The 27,618-nt window shown below is 39.7% G+C and overlaps 1 protein-coding gene across 3 annotated transcripts; it reads right to left on the reverse strand.

Annotated features, from left to right (window-relative positions):
- Nucleotides 1-8,768: 8,768 nt before the first annotated feature.
- Nucleotides 8,769-23,853, reverse strand: LOC148754739 (uncharacterized). 3 transcript variants are annotated; one of them, XR_016019615.1, is made up of 3 exons: nt 21,250-23,853; nt 17,494-17,749; nt 8,839-10,409 (listed from the first exon to the last, which is right to left on the reverse strand). XR_016019615.1 is itself a non-coding variant. In XM_088793964.1 (2 exons), exons 1-2 carry the CDS (start codon nt 21,449-21,451, stop codon nt 17,577-17,579), a joined length of 375 nt encoding a protein of 124 aa, XP_088650090.1. In that variant the 5' UTR covers nt 21,452-23,853; the 3' UTR covers nt 13,024-17,576. The 3 variants fall into 3 exon arrangements, 1 of the variants encoding a protein (XP_088650090.1); XR_016019614.1 differs by having other exon boundaries at nt 8,769-10,409; nt 17,494-23,853; XM_088793964.1 differs by lacking the exon at nt 8,839-10,409 and having other exon boundaries at nt 13,024-17,749.
- Between the last annotated feature and the right edge of the window lie 3,765 nt (nt 23,854-27,618).

The following is a 27,618-nucleotide window of genomic DNA, read 5'->3' on the forward strand; positions in this document are numbered from 1 at the left end:
TGTGAGCTTTTGTCTGTTTGCTTTTTGTTCCCTCCCATGAGAGACTCCATGTGAGGTGATGGTTAGCTTTTTGGTTTGCTCTTTGTTCCTTCACATGAGAGACTGCATGTGTGGTGATGGTTAGCTTTTGACTTTCTTTTTTCCCCCTCACATGAGAGACCGCATGTGAGGTGATGGTTAAGTTTTGTCTGTTGACTCTTTGTTCTCTCATATAAAAGACTACATGTGATTACCAATGAATACAAATTTTGAGGCCGAATTGTAGGGTAGATGTTGAGGAAAATTTGCCTTCATTGATTGATGTGAGCTTTTGTCTATTAGCTTTTATCTGTTTCTGCATGTGAGGTGATTTCTGTGCTGTGATCAAGGATTGAGTAAATTCCCTTTTCGGTCTCATTCTCCCGAGCAGGGGAGATATGGGATGAGGTTGTTTTTCTGTCTCCCTTTGGTCTCATGCTCCCGAGCAGGGGAGACATGAGATGAGGCTGTTTTTCTGTTTGGTCTCATTCTCTGGAGTAGAAGATATGAGATGATGTTTGCTGTTCTGTCTGTGTTGTGAGGTGATGGTTAGCTTTTTGGTTTGCTTTTTGTTCCCTCACGAGAGACCGCATGTGAGGTGATGGTTAAATTTTGTCTGTTGACTCTTTGTTCTCTCACATAAGACACTACATGTGATTACCAATGAATACAAATTTTGAGACCGAATTGTAAGGTAGATGTTGAGGAAAATTTGCCTTTATTGGTTATATGAGCTTTTGTCTATTAGCTTTTGTCTGTTCCTGTATGGGAGGTGATTTCTGTGCTATGATCAGGGGTTGAGTAAATTCCCCTTTTGGTCTCACTCTCCCAAGCAGGAAACCATGAGATGAGGTCACTTTTCTGTCTGTGCTGTGAGGTGATGGTTAGCTTAGGGTTAAAGGAATTCTTGATCAGGGGTTGAGAGAATTCCCTCTTTGTTCTGTCTGTTTTGCCCACATCAACAGATGAAGTGAAGAGGTAGCTAAGTTATATCAGGATGACGTGACAGGCACGTTGCCAGGCTTTGGAAGACCTTGGGCTGATGGTCCCAAGCAAAAACAGTAGATATTGCTTATCCGGATAAACTAGCCCTTCAGCCAGATAAGTAATATATATATATATATATATTTTTATCATTGACTGCTGGACCCTCCCAAAACTGGCTATTCCTTGAGCGGGGAGGCAGGAACATAAAACTTGGCTCTGGGGTGCATCTAAAGAGATATATAAGACAGACCTTAGGTGGATTGATATTGAGTGATTGCTGTTTCAAGAGATTGCTATTCAGAAGATACGCTGTTTCAGGACTGCTTTTCAGGATTGGATTATTTCAGAGGAAGAGGTTGGAACTTGCCTCGATGGACAGTAGAGACTTTTTTTGTTGGTGAATTGTCATCATTCTAGCGTCTTTGGGAACTTGTATGCAGTTTGCTGCTTGCAGTATCAAAGACGTCCTAACTTCCAACAACAACAACGCCAACGGTTGTGTGGGAGACGCCTGAGTTTCTCTCAGCTACAGACCTGGCAAGGTTTTGCTTTATGACTTTTCCAGTGCTGTTTCCCCACCCCGGTTTGGTGAGCTTGTGGCATCTACTGTAATAGTTACTATCCCATAGAGCTCATTACTGCTTTTGGATACTCCTTACTGATGTTATTTGTGTATTTAGCCAAGTGATTTTTTGGTCAATAGTAAACATATGTTGGAATCTCTTAAACTTATATGTATGTATATTCCTTTGACATGACATTGTTATCAATACATATAGTTTAATCTTAACCACCTTTACTTTCTGTCATTTGCACATTCTCTTAATTGCCTTTATCTTTTGCTATTACACATTGCTAAATAAATTGATTAGATATTGCTAAATAAATCAATTAGCCCACTCTAGCACGTGTCCCTCCTCCTCCTTTTCCCCGCTCGTCATTACAAGTCTCTTTCTAGCCCCTCTTCTGTCTCCTGTCTCCGCTGACCTCTAGACCCAGCTGGCAGGTTGGCTCCTTTCTCCGATGGACTCCACTCGTACTCTAGGTGGTGACATCCTCTACTGTCGCATTAGTCACTTCACTTTCCGTCTTTTAGAAATAAGTCGAAATTTCTTTCTTTTTTTTAATTTATTTATTTATTTTTTTAATTAGTTTCAGGTGCACAAGACAAAGCAAAACTTAGACGTTTATCATTTATATCCCTCACACTGTGTGAACCCCCCTCCCCCCATCCACTATCCCTCTGTACGTTCCCAAAACCTCTCACCTTCCCCTTATCCCCACCCCCCCGCCCCTCTAGCAACCCTCTGTTTTTCCTCCATGTTTCCAAAACTGTTTCTGATTAGTTCATTCACTTATTCTTTTCTTTAGATTCCGCATATAAGTGAGATCATATGGTATTTGTCTTTCTCTTTCTGACTTATTTCACTTAACATAATGTTCTCTAGGTCCATCCATGTTGTTGCAAATGGTAAGATTTCTTTCTTCTTTATGGCTGCGTAATACTCCATTGTATAAATGTACCACAGTTTCTTAATCCAGTCATCTACTGATGGGCATTTCGGTTGTTTCCAGGAAGTCGAAATTTCTTATCTGCTGCAACTTTTCTATTCCCTTTGTTGTTCGTAGATTTAGACTTTGAATTCTTTTCTTGAAAAGTTACAAAATATTTTGAGCGTACCAATAAGTACAGAAAATACTTTAAACCCCTATTTGAGTGGACATTTTTCATGCTTTCTGGCACCTTGCACTGTTTGAACATCCACTGTTTGATGACTTCTCACTTTATGAATCTTAATCTCACTAAGTAGAAGACTGGAAGTTCATTTCCTAACTTTCCTTGCAGTTAGGGCTCTGACAGGTGTCAGAGGCTCACTCATTAGACCTACCTGTGTGACATTTGGAAGTGACGCTGTGAAGACAGAGTGGCATGTGGGATTCATTTTGTTGAGGGCAACGGTGACGTGAGGCTTTCAAGGTAGCAGTGGCTGAGGTTGCATGGCGCCCTGCAAGTTGTCAGGCTGTGCTCCACAGCTTTCCCCCCCCCGGCAGTGCCTCTGGTGTAATGGCGTGTTTCAGGGCTGTGTAACCTGATCTCCAAGCCTGAGATTGTGCGGCATTCCTTTAGCTTAAACTTGCTGGAGAAGATCTGGTTGTTTGCAACCAAGAATGTTGACATCTAGTCACTACCCAAATGTAACCATTGTTAACCTTTTCCCTTCAGATCCTTTTGTTTGTAAGTAAAGAAAACTACCTATCCATTAAAAGTCTTCCTCATGTCATTTCCTGCCAAGAAGAATCACAGTTCTGTTAGGGCATGTCTTTACACTTCATGATTTACAGTGGATAGTGTTTTCTGTGTTTTAAAACTAAATATAATTGATTTCATGATACACATCCTTTTGCAATTTGCTTTTGTTGCTCAGCGTTATATTTTCCCATTTAGCATGTTGATATGTGTGGTACACATGCAGAGATGGTTGATACATGTAGAGAGTATTCCATTCCCTGTATACTGTGTGATTAATCCCACAATTAATTCATTCTTTTATTGATGACCATCGAGGATGGTCTTGACGTTTTAGTATTCCAGTCAGTACTTCCGGAAATGTTTTTGTGTATGTTTCTTTGTGTGTATACATTTGACGTTGTCTCTAGGTATGTGCCTAGAGGCAGAACATGCTTGTTCAACTTGACTAAGTATTATCGGTTGCCACGTAGTTGTACCAGCTTACTCCTTGTCAGTGTGATCGTTCCTGTTCCCCACTCCTGCCATTTACCGTTGGCAGACTTTCAAATATTAGGTCCGTGGATGTGTGTGATCCTAACTCATTTAATTTAATTTGTTTAATACTGAGTACGTAGTGATGATGAGCATCTTTTCATTTGTTTATCATCCACTAAGGTTTCTTCTTCTGTGAGTTACCAGTGTGTAGCATAGCCTTTGCCCAGTTTTTTTTTGTTTGTTTTTTTCTTTTTTTTAGATCTGTGGCCCCTTCATACGAAAAGGAGTTCTTTATATATTCAGAAAGTTAAATATTTGTCACTATCAATATCTTCTCTGGTCTGGCTTACCTTTTAGCTTTGTGCTGTCTTTAATTTTAACATAGACAAAATTATTCATCTACTTTTGTGATTTATATGTATGTGTTCAAGATATTTAAGGAAGTCTTCCCTAACTTGAAGCTGTAAGGCATATTTCTGTATTTTGTCTTATTTTAAAGTCTTGCTTTTCATATTTAATTGTATAATTTATTTGAATTTTAGTTTTGCACACAGAGTGAGTTAGAAGATCTAATTTTGAGTCCTCGCTTCCCCCACATGGATAGTTATTCTGTACCATTTCTCCCTACTCTCCGTGGTTGTGCCATACAATCATATCAGATTTTAAGTGCCTGGGTCCGCTTATTGGTCCATTTGTCTATCTCTGCACCACTGTCATACAGTTTTAATTATTATAGCTTTATAATACATTTGGATTTCTAAGGGGAGTCTCTTTTTCAAAATTGTCATCGTTATTGTAGGATCAGCTTGTCAACTTCTGTGGGCTGGTCTTAAAATCTGTTTTTCTGATACTGATATATCTACATGAAGTTTCTTTAGGTTAGTGGTAAATATTTTTCTATTCCTTTCAAATTTTATGTCATTATGTTTTAGGTTTTCTCTTTAAAAAACATACAGGAACCTTCCCCTCCCCCTTAAATCCATTCTCCTACAACAATTATGGATTTGACAATTTCTCCTTTAATTATTTCTCCAAATATTAAATCAATGTTTGCTTATTATATTTTGAGACTATTTTTGTTAGCACTACATATTCTGGTTTGGGATTTTTATAACTTGCTGACAAGTTGTTTCTTTTTATCATTAAATAAGGATCCTCTGTATACCTAATAATGATTTTTGTCCCCTAATCTGGTTTCTTTGATCTCTTTTTTTTTAAATCTGGTTCTATTATTACATTAGGCTTTTGTTAGTATTTTATCCCTTTACTTTCAACTTTTAAAAAATGTCATTATGTTTTAAGTTTGTCTTTTTGCTTTTTGTATAATAGCATAAACTGTTATTTTCTGTTTAAATCCTGTCTTGGAGTTGCTATCTTTTAAGAGATAAATTTTAATTCATATACACTTTACTGTACCATTTCTTTGCATTCTTTTTTCTCCTTTCTTGCCACATATTGGATTGATTTGATTTTCTTTATTTTTCTCTTCCTTTTTCCTTTCTATTTTAGAAGTTACATATGCTGTTTCTATTCTTTCAGTATAGTATTCCATTTATAGGTGTACCATTATTTCATTAATCCCTATTGATGGCTGATTTTTAATTTTTTGCTATTAAAGTAATGCTTCACTTAGTAAGCTTTTACTTATATGATTTTACATATGTGCTAGTAGATCTGTAATATAAATTCTTATAGGTGATCCGTTAGATCAAAGACGTATGTGTATTTTAAGTTGATAAATACAGATAATAAATACAATATCCTTTTAAAGATAAGTTTATTCAATGAGAAGATTTTAGATTTCATACATGGTTAAATTTATTGACAGAAAGGGAAAGTTTTTAGTTTTAGGGGATGCTACTACTGCAGTGTTATTTCTAAGGGATCTAGAAGTTGGGTGTTATTATGGCGATCCTGCCTGTAGAGATAAAAAGGACAGTTTTATATTTATATTTTTAATCATGGATTTTCTTAAAGTGAATATGGAGACTGCCTTCTTGATGTACAGAATTTAGGAAAAGCCAAATTGATGCTTGAGCCGACTGTAGTGAGTCCATACAAGCCAAGTTGAAAAACAGTCCTCAAGTCGGGACATACATGTAAGCCAGTACAGAGAGTCTCTAGTGTCAGAACAGCTGTGTTTCCAAAGTCAGTGGAGACTTGGATACATTTTCTCATTCCATTTAAGCAAGTGTGAGTAAGGCCCTGAGCTGAGTGAAATACAGAAACATTTAAAATGATGATTCTTTCTTACAGGAGCTCATGAGCTAGAAGAGAGGACAGCATGTACAAAATAACACATGGGGTTCAGTGTGAAGCACTTTTATAGGAGAGCTAGATACTGTACTTTGGGAGAACTGAGAAAGATCACTTCTGGCTTGGACCCTTTTCTGAGTTCATTTCCTGGGTGTGTGGCATAGGCTAGGGATCAAAAAGTGCTGAGCTGTGAGCATTTGGCAAAGGGTAGGATTTTCCTAAGTGGAGACTGGGTATAATGATTGGTGAGGCCTTAGCAGCACAGGAACGAGAGGGTGAGATAGAATGGCAGTGATATTTCATGATTGTTTTATTAGTCAACCCACTGTTTGTGAGGCAAGAACTGGCACCCAATCCCTTCTCAATGACCTTCCCTAACTATTGCTCTAAGCAGCAGCTGGTAGTTTGGACCTTGATAGTACAAGGTCATTGACTGGTTGTAGCTGGTGGTAGAACACAGGGTAACTGGTTTCAGTGGGGGACTTTCAAGTCGGGGGGATTTTATTGAGATGGTTAGGATATTTTTAGTGGGGAGGGATAATGGGACCTGAAATGTAATTGCTGCTATCCTCCAAAGAGGTCAATGACAGGACATCTCGTCACAGCCCGTGTTGCAGAACCTCTCATTACACAGTGGATGGTGTGGAGACAGACATTCCATCTAGACGTTGAAGGGGTCTGCTGAGCACCATTCCTAGTTGCCACATCAACAGTAGCTCTGGGTATAAACCAATGTCTCCATTTACATCTGGATCACCTGGGTAACCTGGTAAAAGGTAGTTCCCTGAGCTCCATTACAGAATCCGAACCGTTGAGGGTAGGAGCCTGGGAACCTGTGCCTTGACAAGTTCCCGAAGTGAGAACGACTGCTCTAGCTCTCGTCATGCGCAGAACTTTGCCGTCTTTGTTTGCTATAATGAACTTTTCTTTACCAAAAACCACGTCTTTGAGCCTATTGGTATAAAGTGAAATGTTTACTGTACTTAAACTCATTTCTCTTTTTCCAGTTGGACTTGGAATAATAATGGTGTATGAAGTCAGTAAACATTGGCGTGGGATCAGAATGTGCACAATGGTGGCTTGGCCCTTGGGTGTCACATCCTCTAGTACAGTCATTCACACACCCAAATAAATCGTGGTACAGTACACTAAATGCTAGTGAACTGGGAAATTACAGAGCAAAGAAGGGTGGAAGAGAGATGGAAGACAGAGAAGACATCACTAGGTGATATCTGAGCAACCCACCTCAGAAAAATCCATCTCTTCGGTGGTTAGAATACATGTGTTACCCAGGTGAAGACTAATACTGGAACACTTATATTTGTTAAAACACAGCAGTAACAGGAAAGAAAAATCCACTTTATATGAACATTATTTCCTATTCTTATTACTATGAGAGAATCTGAAGTCCAAATTGGGAAGCTGAACTCTTATGTACAAGTTTGGTTTCACAGTTTTCTGGTCATTATGGGTTGAGAACCATATAATGGGTCAGCTTTTTTTTCTTTCTTTTTTGAGTGTCTCCCATTTATGGACTTTATTATTTTCCTCAAGCTTTTTTCTCTTCAAGTTCTCCCACTTTATTTGAGGTACTGGTCATTTTCTATTTTCAGAAAAATTCTAATTTCCAATCCCCCTACTTCACTTTTTCTCCTCCTCCTCTTCCTCCTTCTATTTTTTTCCCTTTTTTTTTTTTTTTTAAGCTACTGAGTCTGTCTGGCTGCTGACAGTGACTAGGAAAGGCCTGGTCTCTAATTCAGCAAGTTTCTGGGGAAGTGGATCAGATTTGTGACAACCCTCTTGACCTGTGATTCTTTTTGTAAAGAAACCATGTCTTGCATAATTGAGTGCCTCCCTCAATTCAGTTCTGTGTACAAAACTGGGTTCTTTTTACTTTTTCTATCTACCACAGAACCTACTTTTATTTCACTACCCTTAGTTTGTCACACACACACACACACATACACACACACTCTCTCACACTCTTTCTTGCTACTTAACCTTTCCTCCAATGCAAATACCCAGTGTTACTCATGGGTTTTTGGAATAACTGAGTATAATGGTCAGGAGGACTCCATCTAAGACCAGGAGATCAGGGACTAGAAGCCCAGGAGAGCTGGGCATCAGAGAAGACCCTGTCATCATCTAGATTCCCTGGGTTATCATGGGATTATGGATAAGGTGTCCTTGGGGAGATCTGCTATGGTGGATCATCTGATTTAGGTGACTGAAATAGTTATAATGAACAAAGTTTTAAAACGAATATTTGTTTCAAGAATGCATAATAGATACTGTGCTCTCTACATGCACTATTTCATTTAAGCCTACCATCCTCATGAACTATATTCGTCATTTTACTGATGAGAAATTGAGGCTGAGAGAGATTAAGTAACTCGCCTTTCATGCAGTGTATCCTAGTCCTTTTCAAATAAGATATTTCACAGCACACTTTTTCTTAAACTGCCTGTTTGATGGTCATAGCTTTTCACTATAACAGCAGAAAGGCAACACTAGCTTAGTCTATTCCAGACCTAACACTCTGGGACGTTGTGGCTTTATGCAGTAAGTGCAGTTCTGAAGAATTGGGACTCAAAACAGGGACTCCTCTAGTAGATCAACAGTGCAGATAAAATGAATAGTCCAAAGAAACACCTACATGTGACACATCTACATGGGGACTCCATGGGGCCAAATGTTCATTCCTGGGGTTAAGAGGAGAATGTATCTCGGCAGCACACACAACTTGAACAGAAATGGGGGTGAGGCCAAGGGGGTACCCTCAGTGAGGAGATGGTGTCTGTCCTAGGAGTCAGGAATGGTCCCCTCAGGGTTCTCATTATTTTTTTCCATTTTTTTTTCCTTTTGTGTGTGTGTGCGTGTGCGTGTGTGTAAATAACTTCTGAAATTATATCTTGCAAAAGAAAAAGGCCATAAGAAAAAATTATTTTAAATAAAGACTCAAGACATTTATTCGGTTAAAGTATGTAACTGTTGGACAAAATGTTGAGAAGGGTTGGTAATACAATACACTAACAATAACAGCTATTTATTTGTAAGTGATAGAATTAATTATGGAGAAAAACTGCAGAGAGATCTAAACCTTAAAGATTCTGTCAATCAAATCATTACCTTTTTCTCTACCAGTAGGAGGAATAGTTCTTGGATTATTTTTACTATAACATTAATGTAGCACTATACATTTTACAGAATAGTTCTCTCTCTTGTGTAAGCCTCACACCAACCTTGTAAAGGATGAGCTCCATTCTGTGGAGGAAGAAACAGGCTTAGAGAGGAAAAGTGGATCCTCTGACCCCACGGCATAACTATGTTGCTAAGCTGTTGAACCTAGGTTTGGGACTTAATTTCAAATATGAAAATTTTCAATGAAATCTTTGTATTTTGTAGGAAAAAGGCAGGAAGTTAGCGCTCAGACATAATTTACCATGCTAATTGTTAAAAATATTTCATTTTTAAAATATAAATTCAGTGTGATAGCCTTTCAATTCCCCCTTAAGATTCAAATAAAAACACTGATTAAAACAATTTTTTTTCAATGATAGCTGACATACATCATGTTAGTGTCAGGTGTACAACATAGTGATTAGACATTTATATACCTTATGAAGTGATCACCACAGTAAGTCCAGTACCCACCTGGCACCATACACAGTTATTATCATATTATTGACTATATTCCCTGTGCTGTACTTTACATCCCTGTGACTGTTTTTGTAGCTTTCAATTTGTATAAAAGTTAATTTCAAACTGAAGTTGTCTAAATAGAAAATGATTACATGTGGGAAATACCAATTTCTAAATCTTTTAAAAAATGTTGCTAGACAATCCATCATATCACTGGAAGATAGTAGTCCTAATATCTGACGACAGAGATATTCTAGAAATTTGTTTCGGAATGTCTTTCGTCTGTATGTCTTCCAGTGGAATCACTAAAAGTGCTTGTACACAGTTATAACGAACAAACCATAACTTGAAATTAAAAAATGGCATGAATGCATTTTCCTTTAAAAGTAAAAACAAAGATGTGGGCTTGAAGATTAAAGTAAAAATGTTCGCACTCAGAACACTGATAAATGTTTTACATGACCCGATTCTGAGAACTTCATTTAAGGTGGGACATCCCAGGGACCAGCTTATGATTAACACATTAAAAAGTAGTAAAGCCTGAAGTCTAAGTTTATCCAGCAGGGTGACTCATGCTTCTTTGTCATCCTCCCACGGCAGCGATTTGTTCCATGCGAATGCTAGTAGCAGGCATCATACCCTGTTAATGCTAATATGTAGGAGTCAGTCCGAGGTAAAAACCCCTATCACGATTAGCATTAACAGCATACAGCCTCCAGCATTCGGAGGACGAGGCATCAAGAATTGAAACCACAGATTTCCCCTTCCTGGTTTGCGCCACCTGCAAGAGAGAGAAATGACTGTGTATGTAAGCACTTACAGTTACAAAGCTGGATAGAGTGTAAATCTGAAAGCAGACGTAGTCTTTAAAGGAAAGAACTCATTAAATCCTAGGAAGTAATTTGTTGAAAAGGGTAGAGAAATTGGCACTTAGATGACATTTTCACCTTTTAGTGTATTTGAAGATTTTTAAAAAAATTATGTTTTAGATTCTGTAGTTCTGAATTTTTTATGCGTGTGTATCATCTTGAAAACAAAACCACTCTTCAAAATCCCCAAATGCTAAAATGCAAAGGGGGGGGAGGGTCTTAATACTGAGTTCTCATAGGACTGTCTTTTCTGATTTATATCTCACCTGAGACAATTTAAATAAAAGGCCAAAATATTCAAAATAGTACTTTATGATTTATGAAAGTTAAAACTGAATTAACCTGTTTTACAAACGTAGATTTTGGGCTAGATTTTCATTTTGTAATAAATAGTTGAGGTTTTATTTATTTATTTTTTTTAAGGAGCTATGATACAGGCAATGAAGGCCTTGCCTATAAATATATCCATCATAAAATGTCCCCACCTGCTATTTAGAGATTCCTCTGGGGAAAGCAGTACCCAGTGGCTTTGGTTTTGATCTACGTAAAGGAAGTATGACTTTAAAGAGTGCTGTGTCTCAAAATACTTGTGTTGGGCAAAGCGTGGATTAAAAAAAGAAAAAGATGAATTTGCTGCTTCCTGTTACAGTATGATTTTACTCTCTCAGATAGTGTGACATCTCCTACAGCTTCTGGTTTCGGTGTTACTCTAGCAGAACCTAGAAATTAGAGTATCATTCAAGTATGTAGTCTCTTTCAGTACAAGAGGGGAATCACCTTCTCTTTTATTTAATCACGAAACCAGCTAGATGTAAAATTGTGATTAAGTTCAAAAGAAATGTATCAAGTTAAAAATTCCCCAATGAATATATTTTGACAGGGCAGAATATCGTGGTTTGGAAATTTCCAAACCAGGGAAACATATCATTCTTACTGATAGTAATTTTTTTTTTTTAACTTTCTGTTTTCTGAGATGAATTAGTTTAATGATGAAGAGCTTTGAATTAAATGACGTCACGTCAGGATTTTAGCTCATCTTACTGATTTTCAGCCAATAAAGACTGTAAAAATAAGGACTCCCCCCACAGTACTTTGGATACAATAAATAATAAATATATATTAATATCCTAATGTTAATTCCTCCCCAAAACCAATATAATTCCACCTTTTCTTAAAGAGATATGTCTGAATTGTATTTAAGGTAAATTGCTTATATACTATTCTACCCACAAATTTTCCTCCAGTTCTTTAAAGGTGATATCTGAGCACAGGTATTAAAATAAATAACATTTAGTATGATAACTGGACTTTTTTCTCTTTTATCTTTTTTCACTATACATAATGAATTGCCCAATCAGTACTCAGAAAAGTAACAAGTGTTTTTTTGCAATGTGCTATAGTATGTTAAAAACTCTTAACAGCTTTTATTTAGTGGTTCAAACTAAAGGTTTGCTGAAATAAAAAGCATTACACAAGTCATCCCCCTTCTCAGTGCTCAAACAAAAACTGTCATACTGTGTTACCTAGAGTGCTCAGGCATGATGAATTCCTAAAAATGAGCCGTGGGTCTAAATATGCTATACAATCTTGTATCTCATTTAAAACATAATGATAGATGACAAACATTAATCCCAATGAACAGAATAAAGGAGGAAATAGCCCAGAATAGTTTTTTAAAAAGTATCTTCAGTAGACTTTTAGACATTAGGATGACCAGAGACCATTTACCATCAATGTTGAAGATGTACTCACTTTCGGTGGGGGCTTGCAGGGACTCAAGCTAACCGACAACAGAACTGCTGTGTGTCTAAGTGGAAATTCAGTGATTACAGACAACAAAAGCTGGTGTGTTAGCCAAGCCATTGGGCAGATGACGATGTCATGAGCTAGTAAGAAATGAAGTGGCTCTTTCTGGAATAGGTTTAGCCACCCAGGTGGTAGAGTGGTGGAAGAATGATATACAGTTTAGATGCAGCAGTCAACAGTGTCAGCTGCTAACCATTGCATAAGAATGTGACAAGCATGAGTTACAATGTATAGCAATACAAAAGAAATTTATATGGATTATACCATATAAATTAGAGTGGGGGTCTTGACGAGGGTAATTCTAAAGACATATTTCAAACCTTCATACTCCAGAATACTTTTAGGCTGAGAATATCCAATATCCATTTTCAATATAAGCTTTACTATAGCACAATTTTCAGTAGCTGAGGATAGGTACCAAGTTAAATGTAGTACTTGAAAGAATTCACTACTCAGCAATTGAATGTCAACACCATTCCTTCTCACCTTGACTAAAAATCTACAAAGATGAAGTACTAGATATATACTACATAAATAATTATGCCAGATACCCTTAATAATATGGCAGATCTTCTCTTCCTTTGGTCATGAGAATTAAACTGAAGGCAGCACTTTAAATTATACATTTCTGAAGGCTGGCTTTTTTTTTTTTTTTTTTTTTGGAGGAGGGCCATATGATTTCAATATATCTTTTTATTCTTACCTTATTGATTAGCCAGGAAAGATATTATCAGCTATATATTTATAGCAGAATATGTACCAAGTTTGTCAGTAAGGATGTCTTTTGATATATGAATCATAAGTTATATCCTTCTGCAATTGTATAAATTTCTATATTTTCTTATTTTGCTGGTTATTTTCAGCACCAACCACTTAATATTTGCATACCAAAAGAACTGCATACCATAAAGATTTTTTGGAAAAAAAGTCATAATAGTTGAATCTCTTAACCAAGCCACCATGAGACACCCCTGATTTTATTCACCTTGAAATGTACAAATATTTGGAAACTATCAATTTGTTGTTACAAAGTGTACATTTATTTCTACTGAAAGGTATGATCCTATAATATTGCTGTAGCCATACAAATTCTATCTCGAAAGCCATTCTAATAAGTGAAAAGTACTGTAACTATGCTTTTGAAAATTTATTGTTTAGATAATTTCCTTTAAATATTTCCCATTTTTATTTAATTTTCTTACATACCAGTTTAAAAAAATCATCAAAATGGATTCAATGTTGATTCTTAATTGGATCCATTCAGTAAAAGCAACTTACAACATAATTGCATAAAAAAAATCTATTTCCCTCCAGAGCTTAACTCTGATTCCCTATATTCTCAAATTACTGTTTGGTTTAGGTCCTGAAAGTAAGCAGTGAAGATTAATGCAGGTATGTAAAAATTAAGATTTTGAGAAAATTAGGACTTGTCATAGTTAATCTTTAGAATGACAATTTCTTGATTACCTTTTGACCTAGGGTCAAAAGATGAAGGTGACTGCAAACATGATGCCCAAGGACCTGTCCCTCTGAATTTTACATCTGTCATACTGCTTCCCTTCCTTTCTGCTTAGTCTGAATTTCTTACCATTAGAACCATCTCCTTTGGGTGGGAGAACAAAGGTGCAGGTAAGCTTTCAGGTAAGCTGTTCTTGAAACACAAATAAGTTATTTGGAGAAGGAGGAAAAGGGTGGGGTTGAAGCCCCTCCCATTGACACATCAACTTAGACTTGTTTATTAGGTTAGTTAGCTAGTCACCTTTGAAAGAAGAGGTCAAGGACTGAGGGGAGAGGACCCAGGGTAAGTTTTAAAGGAGATAAAGAGTGATTTAGAGGAAAGATGAAGATAGACCCCAAATAGTTTGAGAGCTAATCCTTTTCACTCCCAGCCTAAAATAGCCACAAATTACGTATGTAAAACAGTATCACCTAAGTTTTGGTTCAGTCCTCTGTTTCAATCTCGCTACATGCTATGAAACCTTATATAAAGTATTTAATTTCTTTATGAAGGCCTTCAATATTCTTTGACCAAAAGAAATATGCAGATGACTGGTTTTTGGAGTGTGTTTATTTCTATAGAATACGATTATTCTGTTACATCTCAGTAACTGATTTTAAAGTTAATTCAACTTCTGTGTTAGAGAATGGGACAAAGAGTATTATGTTTCCTCCTGAATTCACATGAGCGCCATCATTAAAGAGGCATTGATGGGATGGTCTGCTACTGAATGAGATGGTCATTAACGGGGGCCATGTCCATCTTCTAAAAAGAAGTAAAGTGGATTATTCTACAGGAATAACCCATATCCAGATAAGATGATTTTACATTTAAGAAAAATTCCCTGTATAAGCCATTGCTGGGGAAAAAAATTACAAACTCACTATATCATATTTTCTTTCCACAAAAATCTAACAAGCCTTTTCTTGGTAGTTCTAATGAAGCAATCTTTAACAAAAATACCTACTATTCCAAAACAAGAGTTTCTTATTGAAAAGACTGGTTTGCACATGAAATAGTTCTAACACAACATACCTTTCTATATTTTAAAATTCAGAAAAAGTGTTTTTTAAGATATATACTAGTAATAATATATTAATACCTAAAACTAAGTGTGACATATTCTTGAACTGTCTCAGAAGAAAGCTGATGTGGCTATCATAGGATCACTATGCAAACATTATATCGAGTGACTGTTTAATTATGAATGCACAATTACGTAAGAATATTGGCCTTAGAGGATTATTCTGCTTTTCCCAATTTTAAAACCAGAAAGTTTTTACTGAAACGACTTGTGGGACTTATTTACAAATTAGTAATCTGCCCAATAGTTTTAATACAGTCAATGATTAATAACTTTACTTGTCAGATAAGAATATGGAAAACACAGGTTAGAAATATTTCCCCCCAGAGCCATTCTGTGCAGTAAGCAGGAGACGGCCGAGAGCCCAGCTTCCCATCCCGACCAGTGTATCAGAGTGGGGGTCCTTACTCAACACCCTGACCTAACGTTGGCTCAGATTCAGGATCGAAACTCTGGGAAATTGTTATCAAATGTGGATGAAAACAAGGCGCAGGAAGGGGAGAGCCCAGAGGAGAGATGCAGTCTATTGCTTCAGATCGTGGCCATTCGTTCCTAGTTCATATTTATACTAGACTTTCCATGTCTCTAACAACTGAAACTTTTTAATATCATACTTCCATTGGAGGATTTTAATAATAATGTTCTTTTCCATTTATAATTTATTTTCAATATTCTTTCTCTCCCTCCCCCTGGGAAAAAGGAAATGTAATAGCAATTATAAACTCTGGAGTGTTTGTCATCCTTTAGGAGTCACCTTTTCTAGGACATCTCTTCTGTGTCCTTGAATTCATAGTGTTTATTCTTAATACTGACTTTCCCTAAAATGCTTCCTTTGGAACTTAGTATGTGTAACCTGTTTGTTAGTTATATGTACAGGATCCCATATGTCTGGCATCATAGGGAAAAAATCCCCTTTCCTATTTCTACAAGCCACAGTTCATATTCTTCGATTTCTACACACCCAAATGACCCTTAACAAGGAAGAATTTGTGCACTGAGAACTACATTAGACAAATTGAGCAAGTTCTGGGCACAAAAGGTTTGATTTTGCTTGTTTAAAAGTTAGTTTTCTTGTGATGCTATGTGTATAGGGTACCCTGTGTTACAAGGCAAACTCGGTACCGTTGACTTTTCATACCCCCATCGCAGTGTACTCAAGGCTTCCCATACCAAGTGAGGGTTATGTCTGGTCCTCAGGATGTCCTCTCTAGATGTAACTTCATGCGTGCCCTTGGCCACTAGTGTACCTACTTCAGAGTGATCCCCACCTGTGGACCTGCCCACCTTGCCTTCTGTCTCTCTCTCGTAGACAGCCAGCTTCTGGAGACTGCGTTCCCTTCAGCTCCCGGTATGAGCCTCCCTCTCTGCCTCCCCCAAGGGGCTTAGTCTTCTCCATCCTCTGTCAGAGCACTCGTCACACTGTACTTCAGCGTTTCAGTAAGATTTTACCTCCTCTTCAGATTCTTGGCGAATCAGTGTTAAGCAGAAGCTTATAAATGTGGAAATACATGAATGAGGTTTTCTTGGTATTCCAGATTGATAATGGACTATTTACATTTAGAGGATTCCAGGCATAGATCTTTATAAAGAATTACTGAGAAGTATAATCATTAGAGGATAAATATGGAGAATACTACCAGCAATAATCATCTGAAGTTGTGGATAAAGATTAGCTTCCATTCCTGTTTTTTAAAACCACACTTGGATGACCTATCCTTTGTTTTTACTGTGCAGGAGCATGTCCTTATTCTTAGGAGATGTGTGTCAAAGCATTTAGAGGTGAGACGCCAGGTCTGCATATCTCCATGGACATAGAGAGACAGAGAGATAGGTGGGTAGGGACAGAGAGAAATAAAGCAAGTGTGGCAGATGTCAACAATTACTGAGTCTGAGTGAAGGGCCTAGCAGTATTATTGTTGTTTTCAACTTGCCTGGGTTCCATTCCTGAACCCAGCAGTGCTACGAGCTTGTGATATTTGGTGAGTTAATTAACCTCTTTAAGTCTTAGTTGCTTCTCTAAAAATGGGCATAATGATAGAACCTACCCAAAAGGTCACCGTGAATGGAAAGTACTCAGTTGGGTGCTGGGCTCATCCGCAGGGCTCCATGGGTGTCAGCCAGGGCACTGCTGACACCAGTCACGAATACTTGCTGAGTGCCTGCATCTATACATCTATCACGTGTTGCACTTACTGTTTTAAAAGTACAGCTCTAGATACATTTACTACTGTATAACTGAAACATTATATAAATTAGAGGTTATCAAAAAGCACATACCAGCCAAATCAAAATCATTCTTTGGTGTCGTAATCTCTAAGTCATAAGTAACTGCTAAAAGGTACATCAAAATGTTTCCTTGGAAGTAATTTTCTAAAGTGTTTTATTAGTGTTTCTTTGAGTTAAGCAGAAAAACGCTTTCTGAAACTGTTAAGAAACTCTTTAAAACCAGACAACTTTTTACCTTGTCACGAATTTTTAGAGACCCCTTTGTACACACACACTTTACTTTCTCAGACTGCTTTGGTTCCCACTTTCCAAACTGGTTTCTTGACATACACAAGCTCATAAATGGACCTGGTAACTGCAAACCCTTACACAGGGTACCTACCCTCTGGGCCAGCTCTAGTTTGACTGCTTGACGTACACGCACGTGTTTGTTCCTCCTCTGACGATCTTAGAAGTGAGTAGGTATTACGGTCCTTTCCATTTACACCTGGGGGCACCGAGGCTCAGACACCGGGCTAACAGGTTAAGCAGTGGTCTGGAGGAGCGCTGCTGGGAAACGCGCCTGAGCCGCGAGCTGGTGCTGTAGGACGAGCCGCGGGGACGAGCATGGTCTTGGTGAAACCAGCCAGGAAGCCACACTGTGGGGAAAACGTCCTCCCTTACAGGTCAATGGCACAGATGTCACTGTGTCGGTTCACCTTACCCAAACATAGCGGCACGAAGTCATTACATCAGCTGTTTGCTATTCGTTACTAGTCATTTGTCCTTCTGCCACTGCCTTAACTTCATGTGCCGACATGCGGCCACTGTTCAGAATTGGCACAGGTGGTCACCATCTGCCAAAAAACCATGCCATTTGTCCAAAGTGAAACCTCCTTTTCTGGCCAGTGTGTCACTGTGTGTCAAGGTGGGAACGGCACCCTTTGGTTCAAAGTGTTCTTCCAGCTGCTGAGCGTCGTGGAGTTGATAGTGAGGATGCTGAACTGCCCAGACATGTGATGTGTTGGCTGGAGGATAAATCTGCTCTTGGGGTGGTTTTGCTTGAGGCCCTGAATATTGTAAGCCCACAGGCCAGACCGATGGAAAGAGCTTGCTTAAGTGGTGCGTGGCAGGTGAGAATTGCACAGCAGTGATCAAATTAAAAGTGTTGCATTTCCTTAAGAGTCTTAGAGAAAAGGAATATATGTAAGAAAGATAGAGTCAGTGAAAAGGTGGGATAAAGAGAGGCTTTTAAAATTTTAATATTTTTCTTGGAGAAAAAGATGTTTCAGGGTTTTCTTATTCTATCCAGTTTCAGCAAATGTGTGACAGTTTTGAAGCCAATAAGATCAGTGGAAGACAGACATACATTCTCTAGTGAATTATACTGGTTCTTATTAACTCGGACTCTCTTTGAACATAGAGGCTGTGAGTTCACATAGTCCAGCTGTGTCTTAGGAAATATATGAAAGTGAAATGAAGTGGCAGTCATACTGGAATCATAGAATTTCATCAGTTTAAGGGACTTTAGAAATGACTCAGTACCTGCCACCCATGTTAGAGATGTGAAAAACGAGGCACAGGAATTGGCACAGGGTTGGGACTAGAAACCTACCCTCGTTCTCAGTGTGGTGCTCTTCCCACAGCACCGGGCTTCTGCACTGTGGGCTGGAGGCCTCACGTTAAAGCCATGGAGCTGTTCAAGTCGATAGGTTCAGCTAAGCAATAGCCAGTGCCTCACAAAAATGTAGGCATGCCAGCGAGTCAGGGACAGAGGCGCTCAGTCTGGGTGCTAGGGAAAGTGCCCACACACCATTCACTCAGTATTGTCCTGAGTCCGCTTAGGTTTACCAAAGGGATAACGAAACTCGACCCCCATGAGGGTCATGGCTGAGATTCAAGAAAGCCTGGAGCCCACTGACATGAATGCAAAATTGTGTGTGAGGATGCACTCACAGAAAAACACAGTTCTGGGAAAAGCATGAATAACCGCCATTAGGTTTGAGGTAGGGGAAAAAGGAGTTAAGCACTGTTACTCAAAAATGAAAAATCTCCTTTAAATTGAATGGTAGATCTTAGTCATGACATAAAATTGCTGATGAAAAAACTTCTCAAAAGTTAAAACCTAGGACTTTTTTGGATGGATTTTTGAGTCACAGAAGACTGATTTGATGAGCTACGAGGAAAGATGAAGGTTATTCATTTTCCATGTGTGCCACTGGAAAGTAAAGAATGGCAAAATTCACAGCACATTCTAACTAAGTATTTGTTACTGCATTTAAAACAATTTCAAATTACGTAGCCATGTCCTGTGAGTCTCTCCTCTAACTTTTAGGTTCATGAGGGCAGGGCTCACTCACTTCTGCCTCCTCTCCAGCATCTAGACGTGTCTGGCACAGGCAGGTATGATAATGACCTTTCCATAAAGGGAATGTGGCACTTAGGGATTTTTTTTTTTTTTAAAGACCAGTAAGTCATACTTCTTGTAACTGGTCAGGTAAAAACAAGAGTAGAAGTTTGTGCAAATGTCACTGTTCTGCCTTGAAACAGTATAGGTCTCAGCCAGTGCTCAGGTTGCTCTTTCTTAATGTGTGTGGTTAGGAAGCTCGGTCCTGTGGCCAGGGGGGAGCTGACCCACCGTGTGAGGGAACTTGGTTATTACTGGAACCTAGGGAATAGTCCATGCAGCAGAAGTAATTACTAAATGTGCTTTGGTCCTCTGAAAGAAATCAGGGAGGCAGCAAAATATAATGGAAATAAGCCTGCTCTGAGAGACAAAAGGGCCTGGGTTCGCACCTCCCCTCCCCCATGTCCCACACCCCATATCTGCACCTAAAAGCAGCCTTTACACTAAGGACCAAGTGACCTTACTAGAGAAAACACCACTTTCCTGAGCCACAAGCCCTCATGGGCAAACGGGGATAACACCACCTCCCCTGCCCATTTCCTATCATAGGGCTCGCAAATTAGACAGACAATAGGCACAGGATTGCTGTGTCAACTTCTTAGTTTATAATACTGTTTACATAGATAAGTAATTAAATCTTTATGCATATTCATTTTTAAAAGGTCAGTCCTGTGATTTATTAAAACTTCAGCTGCCCTAGTTCATTTAGGTTGCACGTGATGTTAAAGCCATGTAAGAAGCACTTACAGGGTAATGAATGGAGATAATAAGGAGTAACTTTGACTTTGAAATAGTTACATAATGTCATGTAAAAAGTATACCTCCACTTGACCTTACCTATTTGACACAAAATAGAAACTAACTTTGGGCCTCCTTAGGTACCCTTGGCCTCTTCAATTCATGGGATCCTGGATCTGCTGTGTGATGTTGGAGAAGTAACTTTACCAACCTGGGCCTCAGGTTCCTCGTTTTTAAGGATTGGATTCTCGCTTCTATCTTTGTCAGCTGTCAAGTTCAGTAATCCCAGGTTAAATTTTATCCATAAGCATCCCATTACGCCTGCTTTAGATGATAAAAAATTCAAAAGACCTGGCTCACCCTTGGGAGCCGTGAAATGTGTAGCACAGAAATCACCAGGGTTTTTTTGTGAGACTAAAGATCACCAGTGTGCTCTGAAAACGCACCGTGGGAGCAAATACGTACAGACGCTCATTGAACTTGTGCTCAGTCCTCACGTCTATTAAACGAAGACACTGATATTTAACATGTTATGATTCTATCACTTTTATAGAATTAAGGTATATTATTAGTTAATTTAAAAAAGAAAATAGAAAAGACACACGTTTTGAAGCCGGTCCCATCTGAGCCACCGTGCCCCTACGTGTGTTTTGCACATTTGTCTGGCCGCTCCAGTAGCTAAGCTGGTCCAGGGCCAGATCATGGGTACCTCCCCTCCTAACTAAGGAAACTGGGAGAAGCTGAGTGCCAGGTCTTTCGCACCCTCCCTTCCCTTCTCTCCTCTTCCCCCCAGGAATACTTCCTGAGCGACCTGACCTTTTGTCCCGGGTGAGGTCCCGCCGACAGCGCCCCTCGGTCGGGGATCGCTCACAGGCGCGCGGGGCCCGGCTGGGCGCTCCGCGGCCACGTGCGTTGCATCCCCCGCCCCTGTGCTCCGGCGCCAGGACCGTGGCCCCACAGCGTCCTGGCCGCTGAAAGAGGAGGGCGGGCGGAGGCCCCGAGCAGACTGCGTACCTGCCGGGCCGGAGCGGCCTCCTTCTTCTCCGGTGCTCGTGTGCTGGGAGCTCGGCTCTGCCTCTGCTCGCGTCTCCAGACCGGAGGCGCCCGACGTGGCGGGTCGTGTTGCGCCCCGGCTCGGCTGCGCACAGGAAGCCCGCGCCTGCGAACGTGCGACCCTTTTATAAACCCGCTTGTGACTCATAACCGACCAGACCATGCGCCTTTTCTGTAAAACCCCCGCCTCACCCCCCTCCTGCCTGTTCTTGGAACCTACAGCTTGAAAAACTTTTTTCTTTTTAAAGGAAAAGTCGAAAAAGCCCAGTGCCCTGAGGATTGGTGATTTCCCCTTTCCCTTTCTCGTGGGTCATTCTCTCTGTTTTTTTTTTTTTTTTTTTCTTGACACACGCTGTGTACTTTCCTGTCTCCCCGCTGTAAGGCTTGGAGTCCACCTTTGTTCTTAATGAAAAGGAAACGCATTCAAATGCGCGTTCGGTTGGGCGGAGGGGAAGTTGCTACTTTTTTGCAACTGGGGGTCTGGGTCTTTACACAAACCTTACAGATGAGAAAGAAGAGAGAGCCAAAGAGAATCAAGTGGGAGACTTTTCGTCCCCAACGGAATCAGCTGGAGGCACGGGCGTCCCTAACAGAGGAAGAAACGGTCAAGTGACTCCTCCATGCACCCCCTCCCCTCTTTACCCTTCAAGAGTCAGCGTTTGGTTTAGGATGTGCACATGGGGTTTGAGTACATTCATGCTTTGCCTGTTACCCACATTTATACTTGGGGATGTTAGGATATAGGGCTGCCGTCTTCTTTAAGTGTGGCCCCACCAACATTCCTTCCCCGCCCTCGTTCCCACTTCTTAGGACATATTTCTGGAGCATATAGAACTTCAGTCATTTTCAATTTGGGTTTCATCGCCTCCCTCTTTACCCTCCCCCATCCTACCAAAAAGAGGGGGGCATTTTTCTGGAGCAGGTCATTTGATACATTGGATAGAAATGGCTAAAATAAATCTAAAACATGGTAGGTTTAGACTGCAAGCCTAGTTGAGTAACTCATTCTTGAGCCTCAGTTCAATAATCTTTTAGACCTTGAAGAAAAAGAAGGAATATAAGGGGGAGGAAGGAGGTGGGGAGGAGGAGGGGACATCAGGAACGGACTTAGCCTCATTATCATGTGACTCATGCCCTTTTTGTAGATAAGACAGGGCCACTGCTGGATTCCAGTGTGTCTCCTATACTTGGATCTCTATCCTTAAGGCAGAAGATGGTTTAGAGTAGTTTGTATTAAGCTGATGTCAGAAAATTAGTTTCTAGAACCCCTAAACGCATGTCAGAGCACATAGTACTTAACTTACAAATGGCCCAGGTAGGTGAAGGAACTTGGGAGCATTCTAAAACCCTGTCTTCTGAAGGCTTCTATTTTTGCATTTCCTTATGATTCAAAAAAGAATTGTCATAATGATGACAAAACATTTATAAAGCATTTACCGAGTGCCAGGTCAGGTTCTCAAACTCCTCACAGGTATGAACTCTTTCAGTCCTCACTATGATCGATCATATGAGGGAGGGACTCTGAGAGGTTCAACACTTTGCTTTAGGGCACAGTCCCAAGTGGAGCCGAGCAAGACGCAAACCCAGCTCGGCCCCAGGTGTCTGGCTCCACACAGTACAGCCTGCTGCCTCCTCCTCCGGGATTGCCTCCAGGAGCTGGGGAAGCAGCAGTCGGCTGTGGGGAAAGGAGTTGGGAACCTTGCCAGGGTGGATGTAGGGCCGGTGAGGAGGTGATAAAGGTTAAATGAAGTCATAAGGGTGGGCCCTAGTCTGATTGGGCTGGTGGGCTTATCAGGAAAGGTAGGGACCCCAAAGCTCTTTCTCCACATTTGTACAAAGAGATCGTTTGAGTATGCGATGGGATGATGGACAGGCCAAGAAGAGAGTTCTGACCAAAAACCAAATCCTGCTTGACCTTGATCTTGGATTTTCCAACCTCTAGAACTGTGAGAAAACTAGTGTTTGTTGTTTAAGTCACCCATCTATGTCATTTTGTTATGGCAGCCTTAGCAGACCAAGACAGGGATATAATGATTGAATATAATAAGATGATGGCTACAGAAAGCCTGCTCCAAATAAAAGCTTGAGAAAGTAAGGGCCAGTGTTGTTCTGTAGATCTTGTTATGGGTTGAATTGTGTCTCCCCAAATTTATATGTTGAAGTTCTAACCCCAGTGCCTTACATTGTGACCTTTGGGAATAGGGTCCTTGCAGATGTGATTAGTTATGATGAGGTCTTAGAATGGCCTCCTAATCCAATAGGACTGGTGTCCTAAAAAAAAAAAAAAAGTGCCATGTGTAGAGAAAGACACCTAGAGGGGAGGTGATGTGAAGAGACACAGAGAATGATGGCCAACTATAAGCCAAGAGCAGAGGACTGGACCACATCCTTCCCTTAAAACCCTCAGAAAGAACAAACCCAGCCAATTCCCTGATTTTGGACGTCTAGCCTCCAGAACTGCAGACAATAACTTTCTGTTGTTTAAGACACCCGGTGTGTGCAACTTTGTTATGGCAGCCCTAGCAAACTCATCCAGATGTGTGCCCAGGGCTGATGTGGCTGGGGTCCTTATCTCCCCTCAGGACTCCTCGTGTCCACCAGAAGCTGAGCAGGTCAGACCAAGGACCTCCCAAATAAGAGCGGTACTTGTTATATTACTTATAAATAGTGATAAATAGATGGTGGCAGCTGGCACAATTACATACCAATGAAGAAGTCTTGTTAAAAACACTCTGAGTTCATGAAATTCTGCAGACACCACAGTAATCCCAGGGAATGGTTAGGAATCAGCCTACAATCTCCTTAAAAAATTAGTCATGGAAAAATAAAAAAAATTCCCAGGGGCTTCGTACTAAACACATTTTGAAGCTCAGCCCTTTGGAAGAATATAAGAAAGAGACGTTTCTCAGAGTGGATAATGCTTTTTAGATGGTGGTTGAAAAAACACGACATTTCAGGATGGACCAGCTTATTTAATGTAGCGCTAGGTTTCAGTTTACTCTTTACTCTGTTGGACAGTAAAATGGAGGTAATTCAGTACTCTGTGAACTGGTGGATGGATGCTCTGTGTCCCTGGGGATGAAGCGGGTTGAATCGGCTTCCTCTAGACCCCCTCTCTGAACCAGTGCTGCAACCATAATTAATGCCCGAGGCTAAAAAATGTTGCCTCAGAAATGTTCAGACTTAATAAATAGTTTTGTTTTTTTTTTTTTCAATCACAAGGCATCAGAAGTTGTTTTTTTGGTATCCATTTAATTTGTATTCCTTTCACTGTTTATGCCATTTTGGAGGCTCAAATCTGAAGCCTGTTTTTCTCACCCACATTTCTTCTGTAAACAGGTTACTTGTTTAAGGGGGGTTCCTGTGACATTCTTCAGTGGTGGGATGCCTTTGCCTTCCGAAGCTAAAGTAGTGGCCTTTTTAAAAAATCTCTTTTCATCAAAGAGATGAAGTTTACAAATTACAGAGAATTAACCTTGAAACTGTATCTTTCCCACTCACCCCTTACCCCCAAAGCACACTGGAATGAAGTCAAAGATTGAATAGGAGAGTAATTGCAATGAGGTGCAGGCTCTGATTAGCTGTGTCCTAATTGTCTAATCATTTGCATGCACCAATTGTCTCATGAGAATCCTTTGGTCTGCATATGTGCTGCCTTCTGTTGATAACTGCTTTCATAACCTTAATGGTTAAACTCTTTGGTAATGAAAACTTTTTTTGCTCTAGGCCCATTTCTTCTTTTTTTTTATGCTTTGGAAAGCCAGGGTATCATCGTTTGTTGGAAAGTTTCATGCGATGGAATGAATTTAGGACTGAACTGAGATTCTGAAAATATCTTGGTTCATGAACAACGTTGTCAGGGAACCATTCAGCTTCCTTGTCTACCATCATCACATGTAGAGAAAATTCCCTCCCTCCCCCCTCACTTCACTCAGTATCTGACCTCAGCCTGTGCTCTTATCTCTTCTGGCCTGGCCCAATGTTCTTAGCTTCAGTTGGTGAATTGATGAGTCACTCATAGTAAATCACTCTCAACTGTCTTTTTTCTTTTTTTTTTTCTCTCCCTGAAATGACCAGGGAGACTATAAGCACTAGCACTGTCACACGTCACTGTCCCATTTCTGCCTGAAGACCAGGGTGTGTACACCAGGCACCTGGAACCATCCTGCAAACTCAGTGCTACTCTGATGTCCACTGTCTTAGTCAGCTTGGGCTGCCGTAACACAGTACCATAGCTCGAGGGGCTGAAACAACAGACCTTTCTTTTTCACAGTTCTGGAGGCTGGGAAGTCCAAGATAAAGTGTCAGACAATTTGGTTCCTGGTAAGGACTCTCTTCTTGGCTCACAGATGGTCACCTTCCTGCCATGTCCTCACCTGGCATGCACTGGGAGAAAGACCTCTTACTCTCTCATTATAAGGCCACTAATCCTATTTGATTAGGATCACACTCTTATGATCTCACTTAACCTTAATTATGTCCTAAGGGTCCCATCTCCAAATACAGTCACCTTGGGGGCTAAGTCTTCAACATATGAATTTTGGGGGGACAGAATTGAGTTCATAGCATTCATTGACTATGGTAATAGCTTTTGGTTTGCTCCTTGTATTCTTATATATAAATAAAATAATCCCAGTTTTTTCTTTACAGAGATTTATTGATAAATTAGAAATAATCTCAGTGGCTCTTTTGCACCCTCTTCGGCATCTCCAGGCTTGTTTTAAGAACAGAACTCTAATGTTCATTCTGTTGAATATAATTTGAGAATGACCTCAGTGCTGGGCTTAGTACGTGGGGAACAGTGTATCCAAGGGAGAAGCGTGAAGAGTGATAGAAAGCTGGGGAAACCTGGGCTAGTCTTGAGTTGCAAGGTTATCACTGGTAGAAACAAATGAGTAATAGAAATAGTGTAGAAATATCCAAAAGGTGATTTAGTGTTAATATATGTACTTAACAGAAAGCATACACGATTCAGTATGTTCCAAGCTCAATGATTTTTGAAGCAGCGACAAAATCCTTTCAGGTGATTACCATTACTAGATAAACGACTTTAGTTTTCATCATGCTATAGTCACTGAAGCCTCAAAGGATTGTGTAGCTAAAATTCTCCCTTTTGAACAAGTGACCAGTATCTTTGCTACGTATTAGTGAACAGAGTTTTAGACATGCTGATTTCTACTTTACCTTTTGAACACAACTTTCTGTTGGCGTTCCATGTATTTATTCTTCCAAAAAGTCTTCCCTGATTTCTCCAGCCTCCACAGTCTAAACTTTTTGTCCCAACTCTTATGGCACTGATGGTCAAATTTCTCTATTATTAATGTTTATATTTAATACTGTATCACTTAATTTCATTATTTAGCTGCAGTATCAGTGTTTGTTTTTGCCTTGCCAATGAAAATGTGACATCTTCATGGTTTAGTGACTAAATTACTATTCCTCATGATACTTAGCACAGTACTTATTGTTAAACACAAAGTAGTTAATAAGTCCTGAATTAAGGTTACTTTCCTAGGAGACAGGGGTCCAACTAAAGGGTAGCAAATGTATATATTCAAAGGTAACCTGAAGAGGCATACAATTTTGAGTCAACCAACTGAGAGTCTGTGGATGCTAAGAAAGCATTTAGAACACTCTATTTAGTATATATTTATATATCTGTATTAATAAAATTGCATTGACTCATGAATGCCCTTACTTGAAGAATAACAGAAATTAATTTTCAAGTTCAAAAGTTCAGAGCTCTTGATTTTTGTGGCCAAATTTATTCCTCTCTAGTCTTGCCCATTTAATAATTGGTGCCACCATTAACTTTTTTGCTCAAGCACCTGATTTCTTGTTTTCTCTTACCCTGCACATTCCTTTGTTAGAAACTCTATAGACTCTCTCCTTTTTGCTGCAATTGCAAAAGGAATTGGTTTTTTTATTTCTTTTTCTGAGATTTCATTGTTAGTATATAGGAATGCAATGGACTTTTGTACGTTGATTTTGTAGTCAGCAACTTTACTGTATTCGTTGATTGTTTCTAATAGCTTTTTGGTGGAGTCTTTAGGGTTTCTTATATATAGCATTATGTCATCTGCAAAGAGTGACAACTTAACTTCTTCATTCCCAACTTGGATGCCTTTTATTTCTTTCTCTTGCCGGATTGCTCTGGCAAGGACTTCCAACACTATGTTGAAAAGCAGAGGTGATAGGGGACAGCCCTGTCGTCTTCCTGAACGTAGAGCAAAGGGCTTCAGTTTTTCACCATTAATTATGAGATTAGCTGAGGGTTTGTCATATATGGCCTTTATTATGTTAAGGTATTTTCCTTCTATACCCATTTTA

The sequence above is a fragment of the Rhinolophus sinicus genome, chromosome 17 (assembly GCF_057876585.1).
Source record: "Rhinolophus sinicus isolate RSI-liver-muscle chromosome 17, RSI-T2T, whole genome shotgun sequence".
NCBI classification, from domain to species: domain Eukaryota; kingdom Metazoa; phylum Chordata; class Mammalia; order Chiroptera; family Rhinolophidae; genus Rhinolophus; species Rhinolophus sinicus.

Excerpts from the sequence above, each read along its gene's own strand:
- LOC148754739 (XM_088793964.1), bottom strand. The coding sequence starts at position 21,451 with ATGGTCTGGTCGGTTATGAGTCACAAGCGGGTTTATAAAAGGGTCGCA. Across the intron at positions 17,750-21,249 it reads AGGCCGCTCCGGCCCGGCAG|TGTGGCTTCCTGGCTGGTTT; the intron begins GTACGCAGTCTG and ends TTTTCCCCACAG.